Below are 25,088 nucleotides of genomic sequence, written 5' to 3'. Positions count from 1 at the left end.
TCTTGCCTTTTCCAAAAGATGCGACAAACGTGTGATACAGATTGTAGAAATTTCTGGAAAAGTACCCTTTGGGAATGGAGTGCAGGCCAGATGAATCATCTGGTAGGGTATAGGTCAGGCATTCACATAAATATATGTGAATTACTTTATTATGAAAGAGTGTATTCACTACTCCCATTTTGATTGTAATGCTGTATATCTTTGTGGTAAAGTACATTTAAAAATACTCTGTGTTTAATTTTTGTTTTGATATTAGTGTATTTAGAAGGCATTTCTTGTTTTGAAGCAGTGTCATACTTACTAAGCAAATCTGGGGTTTTACCTATACTTTGGTGCTTCATACTCGAGTCTACGCTTGGCTGATGTGATACTAACTCAATAAAACTAAACTGGTAAATGTAGCTTTCCTAGCTATTCAAAAGATTTATGTATCATCTTGATTGCTTAATTCTGATAGGTAGTTACTATAGCAGTGAGGTGTGTACAACATAATACTGACATCCATTCTTTCCCTTGTTAGAGAAAGACGTGGGTAAATACAGATTTAAAGAAGTTTTCTTCCAATTTTAACTAATATATTACTTCTATACTTAAATGCCACATTAGTAAATTTAAGAATGGATTCTTTTGGTCTAAACATATGGTTAGAATAAAATATCCTTGTATTTATCAATAGGAAAAATTAATCCCATGCCTGTTGCGACTGAGACAGGCTAATGATGAAAGTCTTCAGGCTGCTGTTAGAGAAACTTTAGCTCTGATTGGATATACAGACCCTGTGAAAGGTTGGGGAATTCGAGTCCTCACCATTGATGGAGGAGGAACAAGGTAAAACTTCTGGGGTTTTATATGCTTGTAGCCTTTTTCATACTGTAACTGGAAATAAAATTTCATTCTCTCTTTGATAGAGAAATACCCAAAGAGGCAATTTATGAGTTGCATTTCTGTTACATTTGACTATCCAAGTGATGGGTATTGTTTTTGTATGCATTTCTGCTTGAATGGTGTTTGTTTTGGTGCTCATTTTGCCATGCGCAGTCATCTTGCTCTATCCCAACACAGTTCACACTGCTGCATGCCAGATACTGTTTCATGCTAGAGAAGCACAAATCTAATGGTCTCTAATGCATCTCTCCCATTATTTCAGACACATTAAATTGAGGCCAAGCAAACCCCCCACTGGAAAATACTATGCCCCAGGGGGCATTATATAGCCTTGTTAAGACCAAAATTTAAGTGCTGTGTGGTGGGGATGCAGCTAAAATCTATCCTGAGTCTACATCCACAGAAGTTGATCACCCCTCAGTCTTTGCTATAAAACAGTATGGCTATAGCTGTTTAATACTATTTTTCGTATGCCTGAGTATGTCATTTATATTCAATATTCATCATTCTATTTTAACTGTGTTCTGCTGCTCTTTTATTTCCTGAAATATTCAGGATTCTTACTGTTGCAGTTATTAAATTATAATGAGCTATAATGAAGCCAAGGTGATTGAAAAATTATTAGAACTATGTGAGATAAGACTGCCATTGTATGTGAAGGGGATTTTTGTGTTTCAGGGGTTTAGTTGCACTTCAGACTCTACGGAAACTAGAAGAATTAACTGGAAAGCCGGTTCATCAACTTTTTGACTACATCTGTGGCGTAAGCACAGGTAATTATTAAGCCACAAGGTGGAGTTTTGCTATCAATATAGTAAAAGAACATCTGAGAATAAATGTAGATTTTGCAGTTTCTGACTTAAGAGTGTAAGCTATGAAAATACAGTTGTGATTTCTAGTCTTTCTTTTTGCTTCTGAGTAAGAACTTCGGGCAGTTCATGATGAACTTTTGGCCACAAACTGATTTGTCATTTTTTGAATTTACGTGAAATCTTCAACTTGCGCACAGAAACATTTATCTTAGATATTTATGGAGCTTTACAGACTACTAAGGTAATGTCCCTCAGAAATTGGTACTAGGTCAGTCATGCTTCCTTTATTAAGGTAACAGCAATGTTTCATCTGTATTAATTACCTGCCAGAAGGACAGCATGTGCCTGTAGCAAGATCTTGACTGATCTAAACTAGAGGAAGTGGTCAGTGCTGTGGTGTCCTCTGTTCATATTGGCCTGTACAGGCTGGAGAAATGGCTTGGCAGGTTCAGTGAAGCCAAATATGAAGCCCTCCATCTGAGGTGGGCTGACGGGCTAGAAACCAGCTTTGCAGAAAAGGACCTGGTCTTGTTTGGAACAAGTTGGATGTGAATCATCAGTGTACTCTAGAGCAAAGAAAGCTGACTACATTGGCTTGCATGGACAAGAACGTACCCAGCAATTTAAAGGGTCTCTTGTTTGGCCACAAGTGTCTTGTTATGGGCTCCTCTATAAACCCTTAATCTTTTGGGTCTGTTTTTGTACATACTGGATAAGTCTGGCAGAAAGCCAAGTAGTCAATCAGGGGACTGGAGCTCATGACATGTAAAGGAGAGAGTGCAAAAACTGGGTTTATTTGGCCTTGAGAAGAGAAGGCTAAGAGTAGGCCTTTATCCTGGTTCAGCTAATGGGGAAATAAAGAAAAGATGGATCTAGAATCATTTTGAAGGTGCACAGTGACAGGAAAAAAGCCAACAGACAAGCTGGAGTATGGGAGGTTATAATTAGATATGGGATCATGCTTTTTCTTGTGGGGATGGTCAGATACTGGAAGGAGTTGCCTGCACAAGCTGTATAATCTCCATCCATGGAGATACTCAAAATTTGGCTGAACAAGTCCTGAGTAACCTTTTCTAATTATACCTGTTGGGACAGGAGGTTGGACTAGATAATGTCTACAGGTCCCTCCCAGACTTAATTACTCTTGTGACTCACTGATAAGTTACTCCTCCCTAGAAAGTAGGAAATTCCAAAGCGTAAGTTTCTCCTTAAAAGACAGTAATCTCCTTCAGAAATTATGTTACACCAGTAGCAGCAGAATTATGTTTTCTACCATAGGAGGTATGCTGTGGTTCACTAGCTCAGCTTCCTTTAGAAGCCCACATTCTTCAATTTTTTGCTGTACTTATATTCTATACAGTTTAATTCAGAAATTATATTAAACACAGATTACCATGAGTAAAGTGTGTTCCAAGAGATTTGCTTAATAGACTCAAAGTAGTGGACGAGAATGTTTAGGTCTCCTAGACAGAATTTGTTTGTAGGCACAATGTAATTCCCTGCTTTACATTTTTAATAGTCTTCCAAGTAAGTCCTTTGTTAGTTAATTTAGCAGTAAGTGGTTGGTTGTTTGGAAGATGGTTTCCCTGCTAAACACTTCTCCAGTGTCATCTTTAAGGATAATAAAGGTAGATAGAGAGGCCTCTTGGACGGAGAGGCCTAGTGTTCTTAATTTAGTCCCACTACCATCACTAGAACTAACTTTGTTTTTAATTCTTCCTTAAATTTTGGGATGTATGACTGCTAGTAAGTACTTGGCATATTCTTTTAAATTTTTTTACACAATTAAGCTTTTGTCTGCAGTTGTCCAGCTTGCAATAATAAATGAAAAGACATGGCTGGGTGAGGTTGTGCATGTCTGCCAGCACTGCTGGCAGTTCTGTTTGTATTGACAGTACCTATACTGATAGTCTTGCAGCTGAATGAATTGTGATTTACAAGAGTGGTGGATTTAATGATAGGAAGGATGCCTCTTGTGCACTGCACTTCTCTTTTCTGCTGCACTTTTTGTATTTCATACTACTGTTCAGCTGTTTTGCCTTTGAAGTTTATAAATACCCTTGCTGTGAATTCAGCATTACTGTCTTTGTAGTTATCTTCCCTGTACTTCTCTTCGCTGGGGGTCAGAGGGTGTAAATACAGGCAGTCACAGAGAAAGATCATTGCAATGATGCTGTAATAGGCCCTGCATACTTTGAATCTGCTCACCAAAATAGCAAATGTGTGATCTTGTAGAACTGGTGCTGGAGAGTTTCGAGGAAGAGAATGTGGCAGAGGATTTGCATGACCTGGGAAAACAGTGTTTCTCTGCTGCTACCTGTTAAGTCTGTTGAATACAGGCATCTGATGATTTGGCACTTGGGAAAGTTTCTCTTGATGAAACTTTGTGTCAAGTAGGCCCAGGTTGCCTTAAGCCTGTGTGCTACCTTTTAAGAAACTGGGACCATCAGTCCACTGATGCTCAGCTATCACGGGGGTGGGGATTGTGAGAGTGAAAGAGGGCTTGGAAGTCATGTTTCTTTTAAGGCCACCTGTAACTTCCTGCATGCAGTTTTTTCTGCACATGCATTATATTCTTACTCTATTTCAAGAATTGGCAACTTTTAAAATTAGTTTTATTCAATCCTATGGCATTTATTTTCAGATTGAAAAAATCATGTGTCCTAGTTATTACTAATGCTTAATTACACATTTTCATAGTATGGCACAACTAGATTTAAAGGTTATGTGTGTTCCTTTTGGTTTAATATATCTAAGAATTGTGGTAATTCATTAATTTTATTTTTCCACAGTCCTTTTAGTGGTATTTAGCAGCAGTGCTTTTTGAATGCTGTTATTTTGTTCCTGCAAGGGTAGGTCATAATTTTTGTTAGGCACACACTAGATGGCAGCATGTATGCAACTAATTATAAATGGTTGCAACCAAATGTAATCCAAACTACTGAAATCTCCTTTATTTTTACAGAATTTTTCTAGAATATTTCTCTACCAGCTTAAGAATTTGAAAAGTAGCAAATAATGCTCCAAATAATTTTTTAATACCACAGCATGGATTTATCTTATTTGTTTCTCTTTGCAAGTAAAGTAGTAAAGGATTTCATTTGCTTTCTGCCATATACTTGTTGTAATCTGCAAAATGAAATAATGTAATTTTTCAACTTCTTATATTTCTGTTTTTGAAAATAGACTTTTTCTATCCTGTGTATATTCTTTTAAAACATTGTTTGTCATGTCTGAGCAGGAATTTAGTGATATAAATGTCAATTGGTCTTCCTGTTTCAAGACAGATATTCTGCTAACCTATGAGCTATGTTAACTGATAATCCATTTTTGCAATCTTACTCCAGGATACATTTTACATTGCAAAATATTTGTTTTTTTCAGGAGCTATATTAGCTTTTATGCTGGGGTTGTTCCATATCCCCCTGGATGATTGTGAAGAACTGTATCATAAATTAGGATCAGATGTTTTTAAGCAGAATGTCATTGTTGGAACAGTCAAAATGGGCTGGAACCACGCCTTTTATGACAGTGATATATGGGAAAAAATGCTCAAGTAAGTAAAAGATGATCAGGTGAAAAGTAATTAGTGCAATGTCTGAGTGCATTTGGTTTTGTTATTGCTTTACTGGTGTGCAGATTCTTAAAACAACTAGAAAGGATTAACATATACTCTCATTCTTTTGAAATAGCTGTTTTCATATTTACCAAAACATTGAAAGCTTTTAATGTAATGAGTTAGGTTTCTGGGGAATAAAGTAAGCTTTACTGCAGTGATTTCTGATTATATTCCTGTATGCTTGCCAGGTCTGCTTGATCTGATTCATTACAGATCTGCTGCAAATTTTACTAGCCACCTGCTGTGCCTTTTTTCTTAAAGGAGATTGGTGAGATATGAAATAATGTGCTGCAGTAGGGATTTTTAATGTTTGCTGCTATATTGAAGGGCTTTGTCCATTGCCACTTGCTTTGAAAGGGAAATGAGCTGTAAGGGTTGCAATGAAAAATTATCCACAGTGTCAGAGTTGCCTGTGAAGTATATTCACATGCATTAATGGCTATTTGGGAAAAGCCACTAGAAAGAATTACTGTATTACAGGTTTTATTTCTTAGTTTTATTCATCTGTGTTTGTATCGATAGTTCAATTGTTTGTAATTTTTAGCAAACTAGTGTCATAGTTTCCCACCCAGCGTAAGTTGACCCTGTCACCAAAAGAACCGGAAGAATCTTTTCTGAGAGCAAACATAAAATGGTAAAAGATTCCTTCTGATAAGTTATTGTTATTACAAGTTCCTTTGGGAATGCGATTACTGTGGTTTATGGAATTAAAAGAGTTTTTCATGACATAATAGTGGGAATACCAGTGCTGTCTGAATTTTAAGCACCTTACTTCTTTGATGGAGAGAACTTCTAGGCACTTCTTCTCTGTGCTCTTGCATATTTTCAGAAATAAATACGTTTATCAAATTAATACAATGAACTTTTCTTCTCAGATATCTGAAAGTCTTTTTTTAGAAATTAGATTTTTCTGTCTTCTCTCATTTCCTTTCCCACCAATTAAAAGAAGTCTTATGAAGATCCCAATAACCTCATGTGAAAGTATTTTGCATGCCTTTAATTAAAATACTATTGTTTTTTGCAACTACATGTAGCACATGAGGGAGGTAAAGAGCTCTACTCCTGTGCAATAGACAAAAGCAGGCAATTAATACATTATCCATAGAGTGAATTAAAAATTAAATGTGCTGATCAACAAATGACTTCTTGGTGACCTGCGATGTTGAAGGGAGATCCTGTGCCTGCACAGCATTTTGTTGAAGGGATTCGCTGAGGCTTCGCTGTGGTGTGGTGGCCTAGAGCTTAGAGGGAAATCGTAAGGTTATATCTTTATAGCAATATTGAAGGTCAGGTCTAACATTGTCATAGCATGGGGAAACTGCTTTTTGTTCTTTTTTGAATTTAAAAGCTGTACCTGTGCTGTGTGCGTTTTTGTAGTTTAAATGGTAACTTGTCAGCCTTGCTTGAAATAGAGACAATCCATTGACAACGTAGAGATATATGTAATACATGTTTAGTCCTACCACAGTATCAGTGGTGGTATTTTCTGTCAGAAGGTGTTCTTGCTCAAAATAACGAAGTTGATGTTTCATCAGGCTAACGCTGCATGCGTTCATGGGGTATGCTATAAAATGCATTTCAGAAAATGACAACTAATTTTGGTTAACTGATGTTTTATTCAGAGTGCTTTAGGGAATTGGTTTCATGTGCTCTGTGTATGTCTGTTTTAACTCCTCTTATGTATTTCTTGAGTTGCAGTTTGAGGACTGGTTTTAATCATCTATGTTATGCAGAAGATTTTACTTACAACATATCCGTCTATGTAATGCTATATTGAATTGCATTTTTAAGAACCTGGCTTATAGTTCCAACTTCTCTGTTTTCTTTTGACTGTTGTTGACATATACAATTTTCTTCTTGCATGCTGTCTTAAGAACTGGAGAAATTTGGTGAGCAGCTAGGGGTTTTCACAAGCTAGCTAAAATCTCATGTTGGGAATTTATAGTCTTGAGAAGCAATCAGTCACTGTATGGAGCGTTAGATAAAAATTACACGTTCTCTTTTGGTAGGAAAGTGGATAATGCATGTGTTTGGGAATACAAGTAATAATACTTCAGTATTTGTTTTGCAGATTGAAATACAAATTGACACTGCTCTCTAGTGACTAGATGGGCGACACCTTCCATACCAGCACATGGTATAAAAGTCTCTCCTGTAGGTTTGGTAAAGATGTCATAGTTTCGTGGTACTGCTGTTGTAGTTAGGAGAGGGTAAAAGTTACAGTTTTGCCTTTTGCATTGAATGCTTTTTCTCCAGAGTGTTTGCATCACTGCTGTAGCCCATTAGAATGTTTCTTCCAGCATATGGTTGGCAATATGTTCTTCATAGCATTATTGAAATAAGTGTTGCAATATTAGTGACTTGAAGCAATGAAAGAGCAATGTTTGTGAAAGAGACTTGTTGTTTAAGTAGGTCATGTCTAGAGGACATAGGTCACAGACAAACACAAACAAAGTAGATAAATGGAAAAATAGGATGGCAAAAGAAATTATGTGTAAAGTAATAACCAATGAGTGGAAAAATGTAAAGTGCTTACAGGATTTAAAGTAACTTTAATATCAAAAGTGATTTGGTGTTGTCATGGACAGTTCAATGAAACATCTGTATGCTTGTGGTCAAACAAAATGATTCAGTGTGTGACAGTTGGGATTGAAAATACTGTAATGCCATTATATTAATTCACAATACAGTTTCATTTAAAATATTATTTACAGTCCTGGTTATCCCATTTTAGAGAATATTTCTGTTGCAAGATTGGGGAAAAGTAGCCAGTGATGTAAAGACAGTACACATTAGGAGTCTTTGTCATTAACAAAAGCAAACAAGTTAAAGTGGTAATTTGAGATAGTAAGGCATCTTGAGAATTACCAGTTTCTTCTTTTCTTTGGTAACAGGGGATTATTCAATAAAATTAAAATTAGAAGGCTTTATTTTTTAACACGTATGGGAATAAACTGTGGAATTACTTCTGCTGTGACTTCATAAAAAAATTGAACAGTGAGAGAAATACATTTATGTAATATGCAATTACAGTATTAATGCTAGCAACAGAACTAAAATAAATGTGGAGGTGATATTAAACTTTACTTCTTAGGCCATAATGTCTGAAGTTGCGTAGTGGTTTAAGGGATTTCTTGTACCTACTCTGAAGTACCAGTTTCTGGCCTTCATAAAAAACAAGATGTGATGAGATGGTTATTCAGTTTGATGGTTCCTGTAATTAAGCAGAGGATATTGCTTATGCATTTTTTTTAATCTTTGCATGCAGGGTCTGGGAAAAAATACAGACATTTCACAAGTAGATGAAAGTGATGCAAATCAGCAGATGTCTTTGATATCTCACCTCTGTCAGTCTCATTTCTTTTATTCCTACTTGATGGTTCTGTGTGCCTTTGCCTCCTTCTGTAATCAGTTAGTGAGTCCAGATGGCACTCTTCCCCTTCTGGCTGGTGATTCTGAGACTGGAATCAATGCAAAAATAAAATAAAACAGTGCTACTGGTACAAGAAGTGTGTCAGCAGGCGTTTTCCATCATAGGACTGGAACCTGTCTCCCTTACTTCCTCCCTGTCAAGGACATGTATACAGCCATCCTTCAAGCACAAATACCCAGTAGAAGAGCAGCAAATTGTCCTAATTGCACATACATGCTGCTGTGACCCATCCCACTGAGGGGCTGGGGCAGCGTGATGCCAATCAATCCCAGCCCCTCCCCTGGATCGAGTTTCCCAAAGAGCAGACTCAGAGGGTGGGTCAATGGGCGGCTCAGAAGCCTAAGCCGCACCCCCTGGGCTGCACCGGTTCGGGAAAATTCCCGGTTACTTGGTTGTTCACTGGTTCTCTGTTACAACTCCCGCCTCTCCGTTTCCCCCAGTGGTTCTTGTTAAATTGTATCCTCCCCCTGGCTTGTAAGTCATTGGTTGTTTTCCCCTTTCACCGCGGTTTTCAAACGCTCGGGGGAGGATCCCATTGCATTCCATCCCTTCCGAGCTTGTTCGGGTTGTGAAACTTCTAGCAATAAACCTGTTAGGAGTCAGACCAGAACAGCCTCTCTCTTCTTTGTCTCTGAGCTAATGTGAGCCGATCCCATCGGCTCCTGCCGTGTTCCCTCTGCAGAGAAGCCAGCGAGCTAGCCCAGCCAGCAGCTCTTTTCCTGATGCCGAAGTCGCTTCAGCGACGCACAGAAGTAACGCAGCTGGGCTCTCTCTGACCTGGGGCACGCCAGAGCTTGTGCCTCGAGCACAAGTACTGCGTTACATACAGTCTACTGTCTGCATGGAGGACTGCTGCTGCAGTTGACTTTAAAGCTTCTTTTATTTTCTGACCTGAGTAGGTCGATAAAGGTGTTGTTTTTAACAGCGGAAGTGCTACTACGTCCTGTCATGGGTGCAAGCTGTAGATGGATGATCTCGTAACAACAGCACATGGAATAGCCTTACTTTAAAAGCGTGGCAGTATGGAAAACCGTCATTGCACAATAAGGCAGATGTACCACCAGTGTTTGGGTGGGCTGTGTTCTAGGGGAGGAAGAAAGCTTGCTGATTTAATGGAAAGCCTGTTTGGAATGATTATGGGTGACCACCCATTCTGCAGGAGTTTTATACCTTAATTGTAAGCAAATCAAAGTTGAAATACATGGTGAGGTGCTATTATTGGCTAGTATGGTAATTTGTTCCAGTCTCTTCTACTGTGCAGAAGGGCTGCCTTCTGGTTAGCAACAGGAATACTGACCCTGATGCCGATATGATGAGAAATTACAATGCTGACCATTAGTGTGATTTATAAAAATGTATTCACGTGAAAAAAATTTTGCCTCAAAAAGGGATGGTAAATGCATATTGGATTACTTTTATGGAAGATTACATGTAGATGTTGTAACTTTCTTCTAAATCATATGGAATGCCATCTTTCTCTCTTTAGCTTTTGTTTCTGTAACTACAGAAGAGTGATTTTTCATTACTGTAGAACCACTTAATAAGGATGTTGGTTTTTTGATTCCTAAATGTAGCAAAGTATTTTGTGTAACTATGTAGTTGAGTAATCCTCATGATTTATGATTACATATGTGAACTGAGTAACTTGAATCAAGACCTCTTCAGTCACTCCTCAGACTTATTTCCAACAGACCAGAAGGTTTGAAATGTCAGTCCATTGAAGTCAATTGTAGAAATCTGATTGTTAAGCCTCGCGTCTTTTAAATGCGAAGGTCTCGGAAATAAGGATGATAAAAATGTACATCTCGTTCATGCTTAACTGATGGAGCATTTTCAATTTTTTACATTTATTGTAGAGAAAAAATGGGCTCAAATCTTATGATTGAAACAGCAAGAAAGTCCAAATGTCCAAAGGTAAGTACAGTTTTCTAAGGTAAATATTAGTTGTGTATTTCACAAGTATTTTTAAGAGTTCTGAGTAAATTCTATACCTAGAAGAATATTGTATAGACAGCATGAACGTTGAAGTGCTCTTCAGGCTTCCATGTGTGATAACCCATGCTTTTAAAGGATAAAAATTAGATTCTTAAATTTCTGCAGCGATTTCTCATAATTGTACTACTTCTAGTTGGAATGTATTGCAGAGATGTTAAAAAACTTGTAAGCATAGAAATACTGGGTCAGCATTTTGGCGTTGTGCAAAGCTTGTGTTTTTCATGTAAGAATTCTAGTGTTTGGAGATCCTGTCATGTCAGCTGTGATCTGTGTTACTGTGTTGTGAGAGGACAGGGTTTCTTCTCACTTTGTTTGGAGTACCTGGTTTTCTCTGGTCACATTCTTAGGCCCCAAGATCTCTTCTCTTCCTGTATGATAGAAAAGACACCAAGTCATGGGAGGGGTGTTACATACAGCAGCAGCACGAGAATGAAAGATGAGAAAGCATGGGTATTTTATTTTTGGTGAAGGATAGGGTGTGAAGAAAGAAGAGAAATATAATAGGATGTATTTCAGAACAATCTGTAATTAACAGGTGTTTTGGTGTCATAGCACTATATTCAATGCTTTACTGTTAAATGGAAGATATTCACATTTTTCTAAACTTAGTAACATGTGCCTTACTGACTGCATTCCTAGTCCATGTCTAAAACAAGGATATGAAAAGGCTGGTGTGGTATGTTGCTTTCTGAGAGAGAAGCTATCCTATGTTGACTTGAAAGTTATCTTTGAACCGGGATCTTTGGCTTCCTTCCATGTTCTTCAGTAATAAAATGTGAATATAAATAGAGTTGAAACTAGCTGTTCCCAGTAATTGCTTTATAGTGCTGTCAGTGGTGGCACTCTTTACAAGGCACAGCAAATTCAAGAAAAAACATGCAGTTATATGCTCTGCTGCTGTAAAATTCATGGCAAGATGGATTTTTCCAGAAGGTGCTGAGCCCTTTGCAACTTAGACTGCGTCATGGAGTGTACATGGGTATTGCCAAAAATAAAAGCATCCATTTAATACATTTTCTATTAAATTTTCTGAAGTTATTTTCCTTACTGCTTCTGGTAGTGCTTAGTGCTTAAACCATCCTTTTGAGAAAAACAGGAAGCTTTTCCTCCATCAAATGATGGAGTGCTTATCAGGCAGTGTTTTGCTTTTGCACTGTAATGCAGAAGTTATACTTTTGTTTTCTATAAGGATGAATTTACAGTGAATAAAATTATTTAAATTAAGTAGCTGAAGAGTGAAAATGCATACAGTGATATCACAGCATCAGCTGTGCTGTTGAGTAACATTTCATTAAAACACCCTACTCTGTAAAATAGTAAACAAGACAGAATTGAACACCCACTTGGCTGCTAAAGAGTGTTGTTCTGACAGTGTCCACCAGGCTGGCTGCATCCCCTCTAAAGGTCTTGCAGATTCTAACACTCACCCATAACTATATGTACTTTCTCCTTGTGATCATATCTGTAAAATACATTCTTTCTGCCATTACAGTTGGGGTTTTTTCAATGGAAATACCATTTGGCTTTTCACTTAGATGAACATATGTGATTTCTGTTACCGACATTTTGGTATCCTTACAAAAAAAACTTGAAAGACTTATGTTTGATTCTTGTGCAAGAGAGATTGTTCCTGCAATTCTATAACTGGTTGCAATATTAAGTAATCATTTTCTTGGAGGAAGAAATTGATTGACAGTTCTGACATTCCTATTTAATGGCATTGTTGTATTGCTGGTTACAGACTTCTGAGAACGAAGTACTGTTCCTAAAGGAAAAATATTTTAAAATCACATAGTTGACACCAGCATTTTGTTTAAATATTGTAGATATTTGTAGAAATGGAATAGCTGGCGAAACAATTAATTGAAGGTTAAAAATAGCTTTTTTTTTACACATTTGGGTCTCTTGTTTCTGTTTTACATTCACTTTTTAAAATTTAGATAGACATTATAAAAATGTTAATAAATCATGAACCTAGTAAGATTCCAGAGGTGCATTAACGTATCAATTGAATTTCATATGCTGGGAAGCTTTCGTTCTCATATTATGGTTGTTATTATCCTCTTATATAACTAATTTTGTTCCTCCTCATTTACTAGGTAGCTGCAGTAAGCACCATTGTAAACAGAGGAACACCACTGAAAGCATTTGTGTTTAGAAACTACAACCACTTTCCTGGTGTTAAGTCCCATTATATTGGAGGCTGTCAGTATAAGCTGTGGCAAGCAATTAGAGCATCATCTGCTGCACCAGGTTACTTCCAGGAATATGTTTTGGGTAGCGATCTTCATCAGGTAAGTTGAAATCTTCTCCTTGAGTAAATATTTTCCAATTTTATACCTGAGAAAAAACATGGTCTTAATCTCTGAATCAAAACTAAACAAATGATTTGGTAGCACAAAGGAAATCTAGGACAGATGGGGTAAGAAAGGATATTTTTAGCTTCTATAGCCATTACAGAACTAGAAAGGCTTAAAAATCTTAGTCTTCTCAATACAAATCTAAGCTCTTCTGCTGTTGCTTTCTTCTCTGTCTGGAAGGAAACCTTATATGAGTTGTAAATTGCCTCTGACTTCTGCTTACAACTGGCATTTCACTGAGCATTATTTCACTAAATAGATGGCGTAATGTAAAAATCTGTCAATATTGAAAAATGTGAAACAGGATGTACACTTCAGTGTTCTTTCTCTTAGTGCATAATTTCAGTTTATGGTCTGCTTTTTAAATCTTTCCATTGATAGCTTATTCAGCTTTACCCTGGTTCTGGGCTAGTAAGAAGAGTAAGGGATGCCGCAGCAGTAAGATTAAACTCGGAGGACAACTGCAAAAGAAATTCCCTTGAGGATAAAGCAGTGTCCTATCAACAGTGCATGCTATTTTATTGTATTACAGCCTCTCTTGGTGACCCTGATAAGTAAAGAACAAAGCAAATTAATTTCTTAAGTAGTTTTTTAACCATAGGGTTTTAGTCCTCCAGTGCTCCTGTATTACTCTGCAGTTCTCCAAGTTTTCAAAGAGTACTTCTTGCAGTGCATTCTAATTTAAAACTATTAGTATTTATTTTAATAAATATCTGATGCAGGTCTGTGGCAGAAAAGATGACAAAGGGTGACTGAACCAGAGGCCTTCAACAAAGAGAGCATAGGATTGAATCACTTAAGTTTAGTGAAAGCATCTGTTACATTTCTGTCGTATTAATTCATATGATGGCATTAGCCTCAAATGCTGGAAGAAGTAGTAGCATATTTTGAGTAATAAGATGTACCTGGATCACATACAGAATTTCTGATGGTGTCCATTGGAAGACAGTGTAATTTCTTTATCATTGTAATGTGCTTGAGTAATACTGAAGTTTAAAGGCTAACAGATAAATGAGTATAAGATGAAAGAGAGAAAAATTCATTAGATTAAGAGGTGGTAAAGAGAAGCATTGGTACAAAGAAACAGCTAGAATTTAATCTGAAAAAAGCCATCATATTTCCATATTTTGATTCAACATTTATAAGGTGATGAAATAATTCAGCTCTGTAAAAGCTCTATAGAAATTACGGGGTGAAGGGGAAGGGCTCCCATGGAGGGGCAGGTTCAAGAGATTCTGAAATTCCTTTCATTTTACTGTTTCCTCTTTTTGTTCAGGACACCCTCCCTTATCTGACTGCCCTCCACAACCTTCCCAGTATGGTACATCTTGTTATCCTCAAAACATTTTAATCAACTACTATCTGAAATAAGCAAATAAGTTTTGAGGGTTTTTTAAACCTAAAAGTGGAGTAACACATTGGATTCCAAGCCAAAGCACTGCTTGAAATCCTGAAATGTGTTCATTTTCCATCTGGCCAAACAAAACTGGGAAGGGAGCTGCTTTAGCCTCAGGAGCTGTTCCAAGCTGCTCCTTAACTGATTGAATGGGTCAGTGTTAATCTATGTGAAGAAGTTTTCTTTCTCTTCTCACCTTTCCACCCCCTCTTTACTTGAATTGAAAGTACATGGAAATTGGTCTTTGCTTTTACATGAAAGATAGCTGAATAAACAACATGATTTTTAACTTCTACACGTGCTTTACACAATTCTTTGTCTTAACATCGTTTCTGAATTGTCAGACTTGTGTGAAATGCAATAAGACTGGTACTTATTTCATCTATGTTCACTTCTAAGTTCAGTTTACCAGACTAGAGATTGTATAATTTGTGTTAATAGAGATTAGTTCCAGTATTTTCAGACACACACACAGCTGGAATGAAGTCTACTTTATTTTTTCCTTGCTCCAGAGTCTAGACAAAGCCCTCCCATCTAATCTTACAAACCCTGTTTCCCAAGTTCATAATTCTTCTCTATCTGATGTATTTTAATTCCTAGAAAGCAAGGGCTTAGGATGCAGTTCACTTTTGTCAGCCATAAAGAACTAAATGTGTTCTCAGTACTAAAACAGTTTATTGTAGTAGAACTAGATGCTAACTTTTTGGATTCCACCTTTTTCATGTAATCTGAAAAATATCTCTTCTACCCAACCAGGAATATTTAAACACTTGAATTCTTACAGAAACCATCTTTCATGTCTGGCATGCTTTTCTTTTCCCAGATTACACTTTTCTTACCACATCTCTATTTCCATAATTATCTGGTTTGTGTGGGGTGTACTTGGATGTCCAGCTAGCAAGTTACTACATGGCAAATGCTCCATAACTGTCTTCATGCAGCATTCTAGCTCAGATTATAAATCCACCACAAAGAGCCTCTGTCCATGTAGCAGACCGTTACCCTTATTTTCCTGGGAGTTAATGGTACCGCATTGGAAAATGCAAGTTATTCAAGAGTTTTTTCTCTGCCAAAATATCCAACATGAATTGAAAGAAATACATATGCATAAATATATTTTAGAATAGATAGAATCCTAAATGCAGTCATATTCTTTCTTAAAATAGCTTTCTTCTTAAAATATGTTAATATTGGTAACTCTCTGTTCTTATAGTTCCTATAATAAATATGGGAATGGTAGATTCTTGTTAAGCATCTTTATTCTGAAAATGGATTGCAAGTGTAATTTTAAGTTCCTTGGCCAGTAACATATATGTAGTGTATATGGAAATTCTTGCTCTTTTCTGTATGTACACTGTCTAACAGATTGAACTGCTTTTGAACTACTGAATAAATGAAGCATAACATTGTTAGATGTTTTTGATAGTACTGTGATTTTTGAAAACTGCATCAGCCCAGTGTGCATGAAGTGTAAATAATAATTTATGCCGAAGGCTTCAAAATCGTAGTCCGGTGTCAGAAGGATGGCCTTTTAAGAATTTTTTCATTGATTGGGGACTTCCATTAATCACCATAATCTGTTTCCTGAACATAAACTGTGTAGTTTATTAGTTTATATATAACCTGCCTCCGAAGTGTTGATATTTCTAAACAGTTCCAAGAACAGAGGTAGCCAAAATGTATGTGAAAATTCAGAATAGTAAGTACAGTATTTGTTTCCTAGCTTTGAAGTTGGGGACTCTTAAAGAATTATATAAAGACCAGGTTTCATATTAGCTTATCAGTCAGTTGTATGTTTAAATCTGAATGAGAAACACTCTGGCAGTTCATCTGACTGAAGACTCTTCAAATGTGTGAAAATATTTATTTTGATTAATGGAAATTTAGTGGATTTTTTTAGGGTCATCATGCATATTCTTGTCTTATGTTATCTAGCTTTTGTTAGAATCAGTCCTTTCACAAACTCTATGAAGTAGCTGAATGAGAGTTCTGTGTAGGGTTGAGATGAATTCTTAAAGTTTTTGTGTATGACTCTAGATGTCTATGGTGGAGTCATGGCTGAACTGAACTGTTGTCTTTGACTCACTTTTCCATAATTGTGTTGTTACATATGCATGTGTATTTGTGTACACACACGTATGCCCTTTCTCTGGACACATTTCAGTTTGATTTCCTGTACTGGGCACTCTCAATGTTCAAGGGGATCATAAAGTGTGTTCATTTTCTTAATGGGATAATAAATTAGTTTTACAATTTTTCTGATGTCATTGTTTAGAAGGAGATTGCTAGGTGCCTGAACACTTAATTGTGCTGCAGGTAAGCTGATGCTTGGTTTGTTAAATTTCTGCAAAAAGCCAGCAGCTCAAAACCAAACAGCAATATTTACATTCAGGTCAATCATACCATGATATCTGGTTCCGCTCTGTCAAGTAGGAAAAAACAGTGCAGCTGTTGGTAGATGAGGGGAGTAGGATTAATATTCTTTGTGGTTCAAAAGAGGAACACATTAACATTCAAAGGGATTTAATCCCTGTAACATGCTTCTCCAGGAACCCTGCAAGTCAAGAGAGACCAAGTCATGATGTTACAATATAGAAGCTGTATTGCCACATGTCAGTTCCTTTTTAAATTGTGTTTTTGAAGCAGTGAAGGCTCTTAACCTCTCCCCAGTCCTGCTGCAACCTGTGACATTTTTTCCCCTCGACTTCCCACAGTGGGGTGTTATTTCTTGTATCTATTACTTTTCTTTTTTTCTTCCCCTGTAGTGTAAAAAACATTTGAGACACTCAGTAATGTCACTTCAGTAGAAAGTAAAGTATGCTGAGGAAATAAATTAATTAAAAGAGCAATTTAAAATGTAAGAAAATCATTACACACACTTCATTTAATAGCTTTTACAGTAAAAACTAAATTTGTCCCGCAGGATTAATTCAAAGGGCAGCAGGGATGGTGTATGTGATGGTGGTAAATTCAACAAAGCCACAGATTTTTCTCAAATATAATATACACAATTTAATACAAAGGACTTGATCACCGTCTTGACAGCTTCCCATGATTCCACTGTTGTATTACAGTTCCATTTATTATAGTGCTGATGTTAAAGTATAATAGTGTTCAAATAATTGTGTTTTCTTTGGGCAGGATCAGATAGTAAAGCAGTTAAATTGGCACCTAGTCTGTTAGTGGAGTTTTAATAATGCAGTTGTAACAGAACATGTGATGAGAATACAACCCAAAAATAAAAAATATATGTAGTACAATAGTATGATATAACTAAAATTTCAAGTCACATCTTCACTGGAAAATGATGATTCATGGTTTCTTCATATTTTTCAAACTTTCCCTTTCCTTTTATTAGGCAGTAAATCTGTAAAGCTATTTCATCTCTGTAGCTTGTTACAGGAGAGGCCTTCAAAAGTGATTCACTTAGTGCATCCTACCCTAACTGGTTTCACATGGTAGCTTTTAAAATTAGATTCAAGGGTGCTTCCCAGGCTCTAAGAAGACATAGAATATAGGTCACATTGAAGTTCTTTTCATTCCTAGGATATGCCACGGTGATCAGTATGCACCAGAGCTTATGCAGATTGCGGTTTAATAGGTGTATCTTGTTCTCACAATGATAGAAACAACTCTTTCTTTGTTTCTCGGTCAACTTGTTGCCATACATGCTTGCCTACAGCCCTCAAGGCAGTGTTGCTTAGTTTTTAAGAAAGAGGGAATTTACGGGAACGTGTAAGCTACATGGTTATCTGCATTTCTTTCTCTCTTATGGATTTTATAGGTTTGGATAGCAGCTCTGAAGGTGGATGCGCACTGTGCAGTTTACCAGCCTTTGTGAAATTGCTGTGGTTACTATACCAGTAGTATTTTGCAGAGCAGACTGATTGAAAAAGATTCCCTGCAGGGGCTTGCTAAGTGAAGTGTTATTGGAAGATTTGTTTAGTATAATGAAATTGAGAGTATATGTTGTTTAGGCATTTAACTTGGAACCATTCTAGTTTTTATCTCAATTGTTTCAGAGTGATGTTTTCCTAATGTAATCTTCAGAGTGCTTATTTAAGAGAAGAAACAAAACCTTGCTCTCAAATAAGCTGTATTCACTTAACTATTTTTTTACTTAGACTTCTGAGTCCATATATCTTCAGTGACACTGTTGACCAGCTAATATTTGCTATAAAACAAATCTTACAAAATCAGAGGAGGCTGTGTAGAGTGAAAAATTATAAACTGAGTCCATTCAGTATTCTCTGTACACAGTCTACGTTCTGCACTCATGTTCTGATGTTACCATTTCTTAGATCAAAAAGAAGAATTTTTCAGTTCTTGATAGCTTATGGTTTTTATTTTCCTAGGTTGTGTATTTGTCCAACACTGACTTAAATGGGGCCATATTTCCAAAGAAAATAGCCTTGTGATATTCATTGGAATTAAAAGCCCAAAGATGTAGTGAGACTATTGATAAACTTCTACCTCTTCCCTCAAGGAAAGCTTGGTTTTGATACTTAGTGGTCTGGTGCTTAATGTGAAAAATCATTTCATGTTTTGTCAGCTACTATCAAACCTCTAATTTGCCTTCTCTGTTGTAGTTTAGGAAACTGCCCTCTTCTTGCTATGGATGCAGGTGATAGGAATAATTTTCACCATGCGTACAAATGTGCATAAAGTTCAATACCCAGTGCATTCCTAGTCATCAAATAGGGCACATTGTCTAACCCCTATTTCCTGTACTGAGCTTCTCTTCCAATACAAGGATTAATCTGTGGTGTTAATTTTGCAAATCTGAAATAATTTGGCAATCTCTTCAAAGTCTCTTTGTATTTCAATGTTTCTTTTACTTGGGGTATATTTACACTGTTATTTTTGGTAGCAGATATATATATATATTTAGATTTTTGGTTACAGAATTTAATTATTTCAGCTGTCATTTCGGTAGGAAAAAAAATAAGGGAGTACAGAAAAACAATTTCCCTCAGGTCACATTTAGTCCTCTGTCATGGTCAGCACAACAGGATCATAGGCTATAAAAGATAAACATGTAAAGCTGTGTTTGCTGTTGCTACTCTTGTAGAATGTTATTTCAATAAGGTATTTCTTCATTTTTCTCATGGCCAGAAAATTTCACATTTTCACTCTTAAGTCTGTTCCTACCTAATGGATGCAAATTCTTCTTGTGCCAGTACTGTTATCTAGTTTAATTAACTTCTTGTAGTATTTATGCTTCTGATGCTTATATAAAACCACTCATATTTTTTTCTTAGTCTAAATATTGTAGTCTGTCTCAGTTTTGCAAAACAGACTCTGTTCTCTTCGTCATCCTAATGGTCTTCCACTGCACCTGCTGCAGTTTGACTAATCTTTCTCAAAACCGGACTATTCCATGTGTTTTTGGCATGAGCCAAGACACATTGTGCAACGTTGAATGATATACCTGAGTCAAAATTAGCACTTTTAAATCAGAAACAAAATTCAGAGGAGTTAATTTGGTCAGGCTGGAAGACGATATTCCATGTGTTATCTTAACAGTGTAATGTATTTCCTTTTTCAGAGGAAGATACAGCTTAGAATTACAGATGCCTTACCAACAGCAACTTTATATGTTGGTGGTTCAAATCATTGTGTGGTAGTTCTCTACTCAGAGCTTTCTCATGATGTACCAACTGTATTTTGTCATCTAGCCATCTGCACTAGAAAGTGCAGAACTTTTCCTTCACTTCTTTCTCCCCATCCACCTGCCTTCACTGTGGATACAGATACTAGGTGGTTCATGTCCAAGTCCTGAACACTTCACAGCAATTATCTTCAATAACTAATTCACTTCATGTCATACATTTTGTCCATTTTAAGATCAAATCCTTTAGCTGCAAACATACTTTGTTTCAATTGCAGTGGAATTAAATCTAATGTTTGAGTCAACATGTAAAGAATAAAATTGTATTAAGGAATTTAAGTAGCTTGCATATAAATAAAGGGGTTTAATTGGATATTGAATTTTAGTTTGAAATTGCAATATGAAAGATAAAAACAGATTAGTGGAGTCCATAATACATTCAGTTTTGGAAGTTGACTGTAGAGTTAGCTTACAACATTGATCGTTACATGGTTTTAAACAGAGGAATCATCCACATGTTTTAAGTAGCGTTTTTAAGTGATATTTCTAATAATAGCCACCTACTTACCCAATGGGTCACTACTAGTCTTTCTGTATTTTTCTCAATGCATTTTGAAGTTCCTGACATTTTACTATTGTTTAATAAGCTAGCAGCTAAAAAGATAGACCAGTTAATTAGGAAAACTAATATCAATAAGTAATAGCAATCACATCGATCAAGTTATGGATGTAAAAATGTATTGAGTCTAAATGTTTCCATTGTTATCTTGGGAAATAAATTTTAAAGAATTTTGAAATTGTGAAAATTTAACATGGTCACATTTCACAAAGATTAGGATATCTCCATATCTGGGATTTCTTGCTCACATATAGAGATTTTATATTAATGTGATTGTTTTATGTAGCTCCTAGAGCTTTCTCCTTAGTCTGATACATTCTGCCATAGCAAATAGAGTATTTACATGCTTCCTAAGTTGAATGTTGTCAGAAAGGACAAAACTTCCAAACTTGAGTACCCTGGCATCATCATAATACAGAGGGATTTTATTCAGACCCATGGGTTGGGGTTTTTGTTGGTTGGTTGGTTTGGTTTTGGGGCTTTTAACCGTACTGTTGACCCTTGCCTGTGCTTCACAAACATCATAAGAGAGCCTGTGTTTGGATCTGTGTCTGGGGTCAGTGTAGGTTTAGCCATGGGTCCATTTTTTTCTTAGGTTACACACTGTGATCCTTGCTTGTGGTGTTAGTCAATTCATCATTTGGGAAACACGGTTAAAATACATACCAGTTTTGTGATGTGTGCTGTTGTTAGCTGCAGAATTCATGTAATTAGATCTGTCATGCACAGCTTATGCTTTTAATGAAATATCTGACAATATATTTTATTGCCAAATGATTCTTTTATGATGTCTACTAATATTTAGCAAACTTCCTTAGTACCCTGTAAGCGTACATTTTCTGTATCTGACATAAACCTGTAAATTCAGTGATGTCTTCAGAGCAGCTGGTCATTTTCTGTGAATTAATGACTCACTAGAATGAGTTAATAATTCAAGATAATCACCTAGGAGGCCACCTCAGCTAGGCATTCATTCTAATGAATGTAAAATATATTATTAAATGTTTTGCATGTAAAACCGATAGTACTGACAGGTCTTGGAAGCATTGATCACGACATTTGGATGTATGCCAATTTTATTATGGTATTGCTAATTTTTAGGGGGGAAAAATGATAAGTACTGTACAGGAAAACAGTTGTACTGAAAAGGAAGCTTTTCAGTAAACTTTCAAACATTATCAGATTTTTTTTTTACTTTGTCATGTGATCTCAGTATAAAGTCTCTCTGTAACTGGTGTGGCAGAAGTACAAATACAGTTAATGCATCCTCAGATTTTCTTTACCTGTAAGAGAATGCAGTAATGGAAATTTAATATTGGTGTCATTCAATAATATAAATACAAAAGCATTTCAGTTTCATATTCTGTACAAATGTTTTCTCTAGAATTTTTCCCAGTGCCAGTTCAAGGGGAATCCCTTTTTCACTGCACTCTTTAGAACTGTGACAAGTAACTTCTTAAGTGTTTATTTTTGTAGTGTCTAAAGAGAAACCATAATTTTGAGACAGCATTTCAAACTAATGAGCACAAGGTGTTTATTTCAGGAATTTAAAGGAGCACTCTGCCTCTCCCTAAATAAGGGAATTGGTTCTTTCTGTAATTGTTAGAAATTTGGTGTATAGGAGGATTGCATTAATATCTGTCACCAATTAGGGCCTCTGTTGGGAATCAGCATAGTGCAGAATATATTATAATTGTATGTAGTTGATCCAGTAGTCTCCTTATTAGCATGATTATAAAGCAAGGGTGAATCTTTCCAAATAAATTGGATTAAATATTTGCATAAGGAGACAACTGTAGGTCATTGTATGCTTTATAAAAAATGACTGAAGTTATTTTAAAAATTTTCTCAAACAGTAAAGTGGAACAGGCACACCTTTAGAATGAAGCTGAAACAAATTGTTCTTGGTCACTATACATTTTAGACGGAGATTTGTTAAAAATACTGGCACCACCATCCATTGCTTGTCAGCAAGATAAAGAGGAAACAGTTCTGCTTCTGTCCTGTTTCATGTTTATAAAACATTATATATTTTTTCAAATAGTTTCTTAAGGAAAATAAAGATTTCCTGTCTTACTGGGAGCTCCTCTTCATCAATTTTATCCTCAGTAGTACTGTGACCAGTCTGACTGATTACTCCCAAGAGGACAGCCATAATTCATGTATATTTCAAACATACTTGTATATATGTAACAGAACAGCATAATCATGTAACCTTTGTATTGAAAAGGGTATTTTTGTGCTGAATGCTATAGGGGGCTAGTTTATTGTACAGTTAAATTTGAATGTATAGATTTCTTTTTCACAAAGCATATGTCAAAAACTATAATTTTTTCATCCTAGTGATGCTTGACTGAGCAAGCCTTAAAGCTTAGGGTAGATACACTGACATTTTTATAACAACCCTGGGTGCCCAGAGCAGTGAGAGGACTATGCTGGGATGTGAATCTTGAAGTTACCTGTATTGATAGACCTTACAGGTAGTAAAAGAATTCTCCCCTTTCTCATTCCTGTCTTCTACTCTGAGGGCATTTGCTGCTACTTACATAAATGTAATTGAGCTGATTTTATGGAATGATTTGGCAAGGCATACCCATTTACTTATAGAAAATAGAGTAAATGTTCTTAAAGTAGTTATTTTAATTTTTCTTAGAAGTAACCCCTTATTACGATGCAGCAACTCCTCAAACTCCTCATTTGCAGCAACAAGACTTATCCTTAAGCTGCATATTTGTTATATTTATGTTGACTTCAAGCACAGAATTTAAAAAATACTTTTCAGAAGTCCATTCAGAATCTTAGCGTGTCTTGTCCTAGTCTGTGATAGCTTTGTACTAATTCTGTCTCTGCTTTTTCACAAAGACAATGGAAGTAAACAAGAGAGCAAGTCTGTAAGAGTGAACTAAAATGCAAAGCATGTCTGCATAGGCAGTGAGGTGAAGTGGTTACTATGGAGCCAACAAACTCAACTTCCAAATATCAGACTTGGCTTTCATACATTATATATCCTTCATTTGGTGCTAGATTATTTTCTTCACAAAGTTTAGCGTCATCTAAGTGAAACTGTGCAGCACACAAGGTGTTATACAGAACAATTATATGGCACAACTTGAGTCTGACAGAATTAAGAAATGCAATGAGAGCCTATGAATATAGTAAAATGTCCTTAACTTGTGAGAAACAACTGCTCTCCCATGGTAAAGCATGGTATGATTTTTGAATTTTAATATCTTAATTTTAAATAATTATTTTCAAAGTATTGACTTAAGTATGTCACTGGTGACTTCTTGCCCATTCACCATAATTATTTAAATAGGACAAGATTTTCAGAAAGTCCTGTGCTACCAGGCTCCCAAGTGCTCTGGAGCACTTTCTTTGAGACTTCCTAATCTATTTTCCTTCTGATTGTAGAATTTGCACCCATCTGTTTCACAGTGTTTAACTAGGCCTTTCTTTGCCTCTAGAACCATGCAAACAGGGTGTCTCCATCATAGTTTTTATTGGAGCATTTGCTTACAAAAGGTGCATTTTTCCTGCTTTAAATAATTTAGGATCTATTAGTCAAGTCACAAGGGAGCCTTGCCTGACCATTTTGCAACTATCAAAACACTAAGAAAATACTAGCTATAGCTTTAGACTCCTGATTACTCACCAGCAAGCCCTAAAAATATGGTTACAGTTGCATTAAGGAATTTTTGTGAAAAAAACTGTGTGAAAAAAATTAATTGGCTTCACCTGGGAATAAGATATTAAATAAAACAGAACAACTGAATGTTTACCACTTGGGAAGCCTTTGTCAAAGACTGAAAACAATGTCCCAGTCCCTGAGTTCACTGCTTTGCTATCACTAGCAAATTTGGGGTTGTATTGTTACTAAACTCAATTTTAATATTAACTTACTTGATGACTTCCACTATTTTTAATTTGGAATTTTTTAAAAAGCGTTTTTCCTTACTGCTTGCCTGCATGATGACGTTGGGAGAGTTATGCACCCTTTTCTAGTATTGCCTTGCATTAGCATTCCTACGCCAGCACTTTGTGTTTGGTGTACAGCCAGCAAATTAAGTTGACTCAAGTGTAGAATGGTTTTGCAAAGTTCAGCAGATGAAGCAGTGTCTGGCACTTGCCAGTGCACTGAGTGTAGCAGCAGAGAAGGGAAGGGATGACTCATGTATGTTTGGGAAGTGAAAAAGAGAGTTTGCAGCTGGGTTGAGATCTAGCTAAATGAGAAGAGATGGTGAAATGTAGGGAAGGCCAGATAATCCAAGAATGGGAGAACAGAAAGTAAAAGGGATCTGCCCAGGCTTTGCCCAACACTTTCTTAGTCAAAACTTGGGCCAGTTGCACCTTTTGTGGAT

At 36.4% G+C, this 25,088-nt stretch overlaps 1 protein-coding gene across 2 annotated transcripts in view; it reads left to right on the top strand.

Moving 5' to 3' along the window:
- PNPLA8 (patatin like phospholipase domain containing 8) overlaps positions 1 to 25,088 on the top strand; it is a 38,239-nt gene that overhangs the window by 3,946 nt on the left and 9,205 nt on the right. For both annotated transcript variants that reach the window (XM_042018025.1, XM_042018026.1), the window contains exons 4-8: positions 677 to 828; positions 1,564 to 1,658; positions 5,082 to 5,253; positions 10,606 to 10,663; positions 12,844 to 13,038. In XM_042018025.1, coding sequence (XP_041873959.1) covers positions 677 to 828; positions 1,564 to 1,658; positions 5,082 to 5,253; positions 10,606 to 10,663; positions 12,844 to 13,038 — 672 coding nt within the window. The remainder of the gene's footprint in view (positions 1 to 676; positions 829 to 1,563; positions 1,659 to 5,081; positions 5,254 to 10,605; positions 10,664 to 12,843; positions 13,039 to 25,088) is intronic.

Source organism: Corvus kubaryi, unplaced genomic scaffold (assembly GCF_017639235.1).
Source record: "Corvus kubaryi isolate FWS band 111438036 unplaced genomic scaffold, C.kubaryi_AGA036_p1.0 137, whole genome shotgun sequence".
NCBI lineage: Eukaryota > Metazoa > Chordata > Aves > Passeriformes > Corvidae > Corvus > Corvus kubaryi.
Note: the sequence above shows the minus strand (reverse complement) of the source record. Positions and strands in the feature narration are given on the sequence as shown.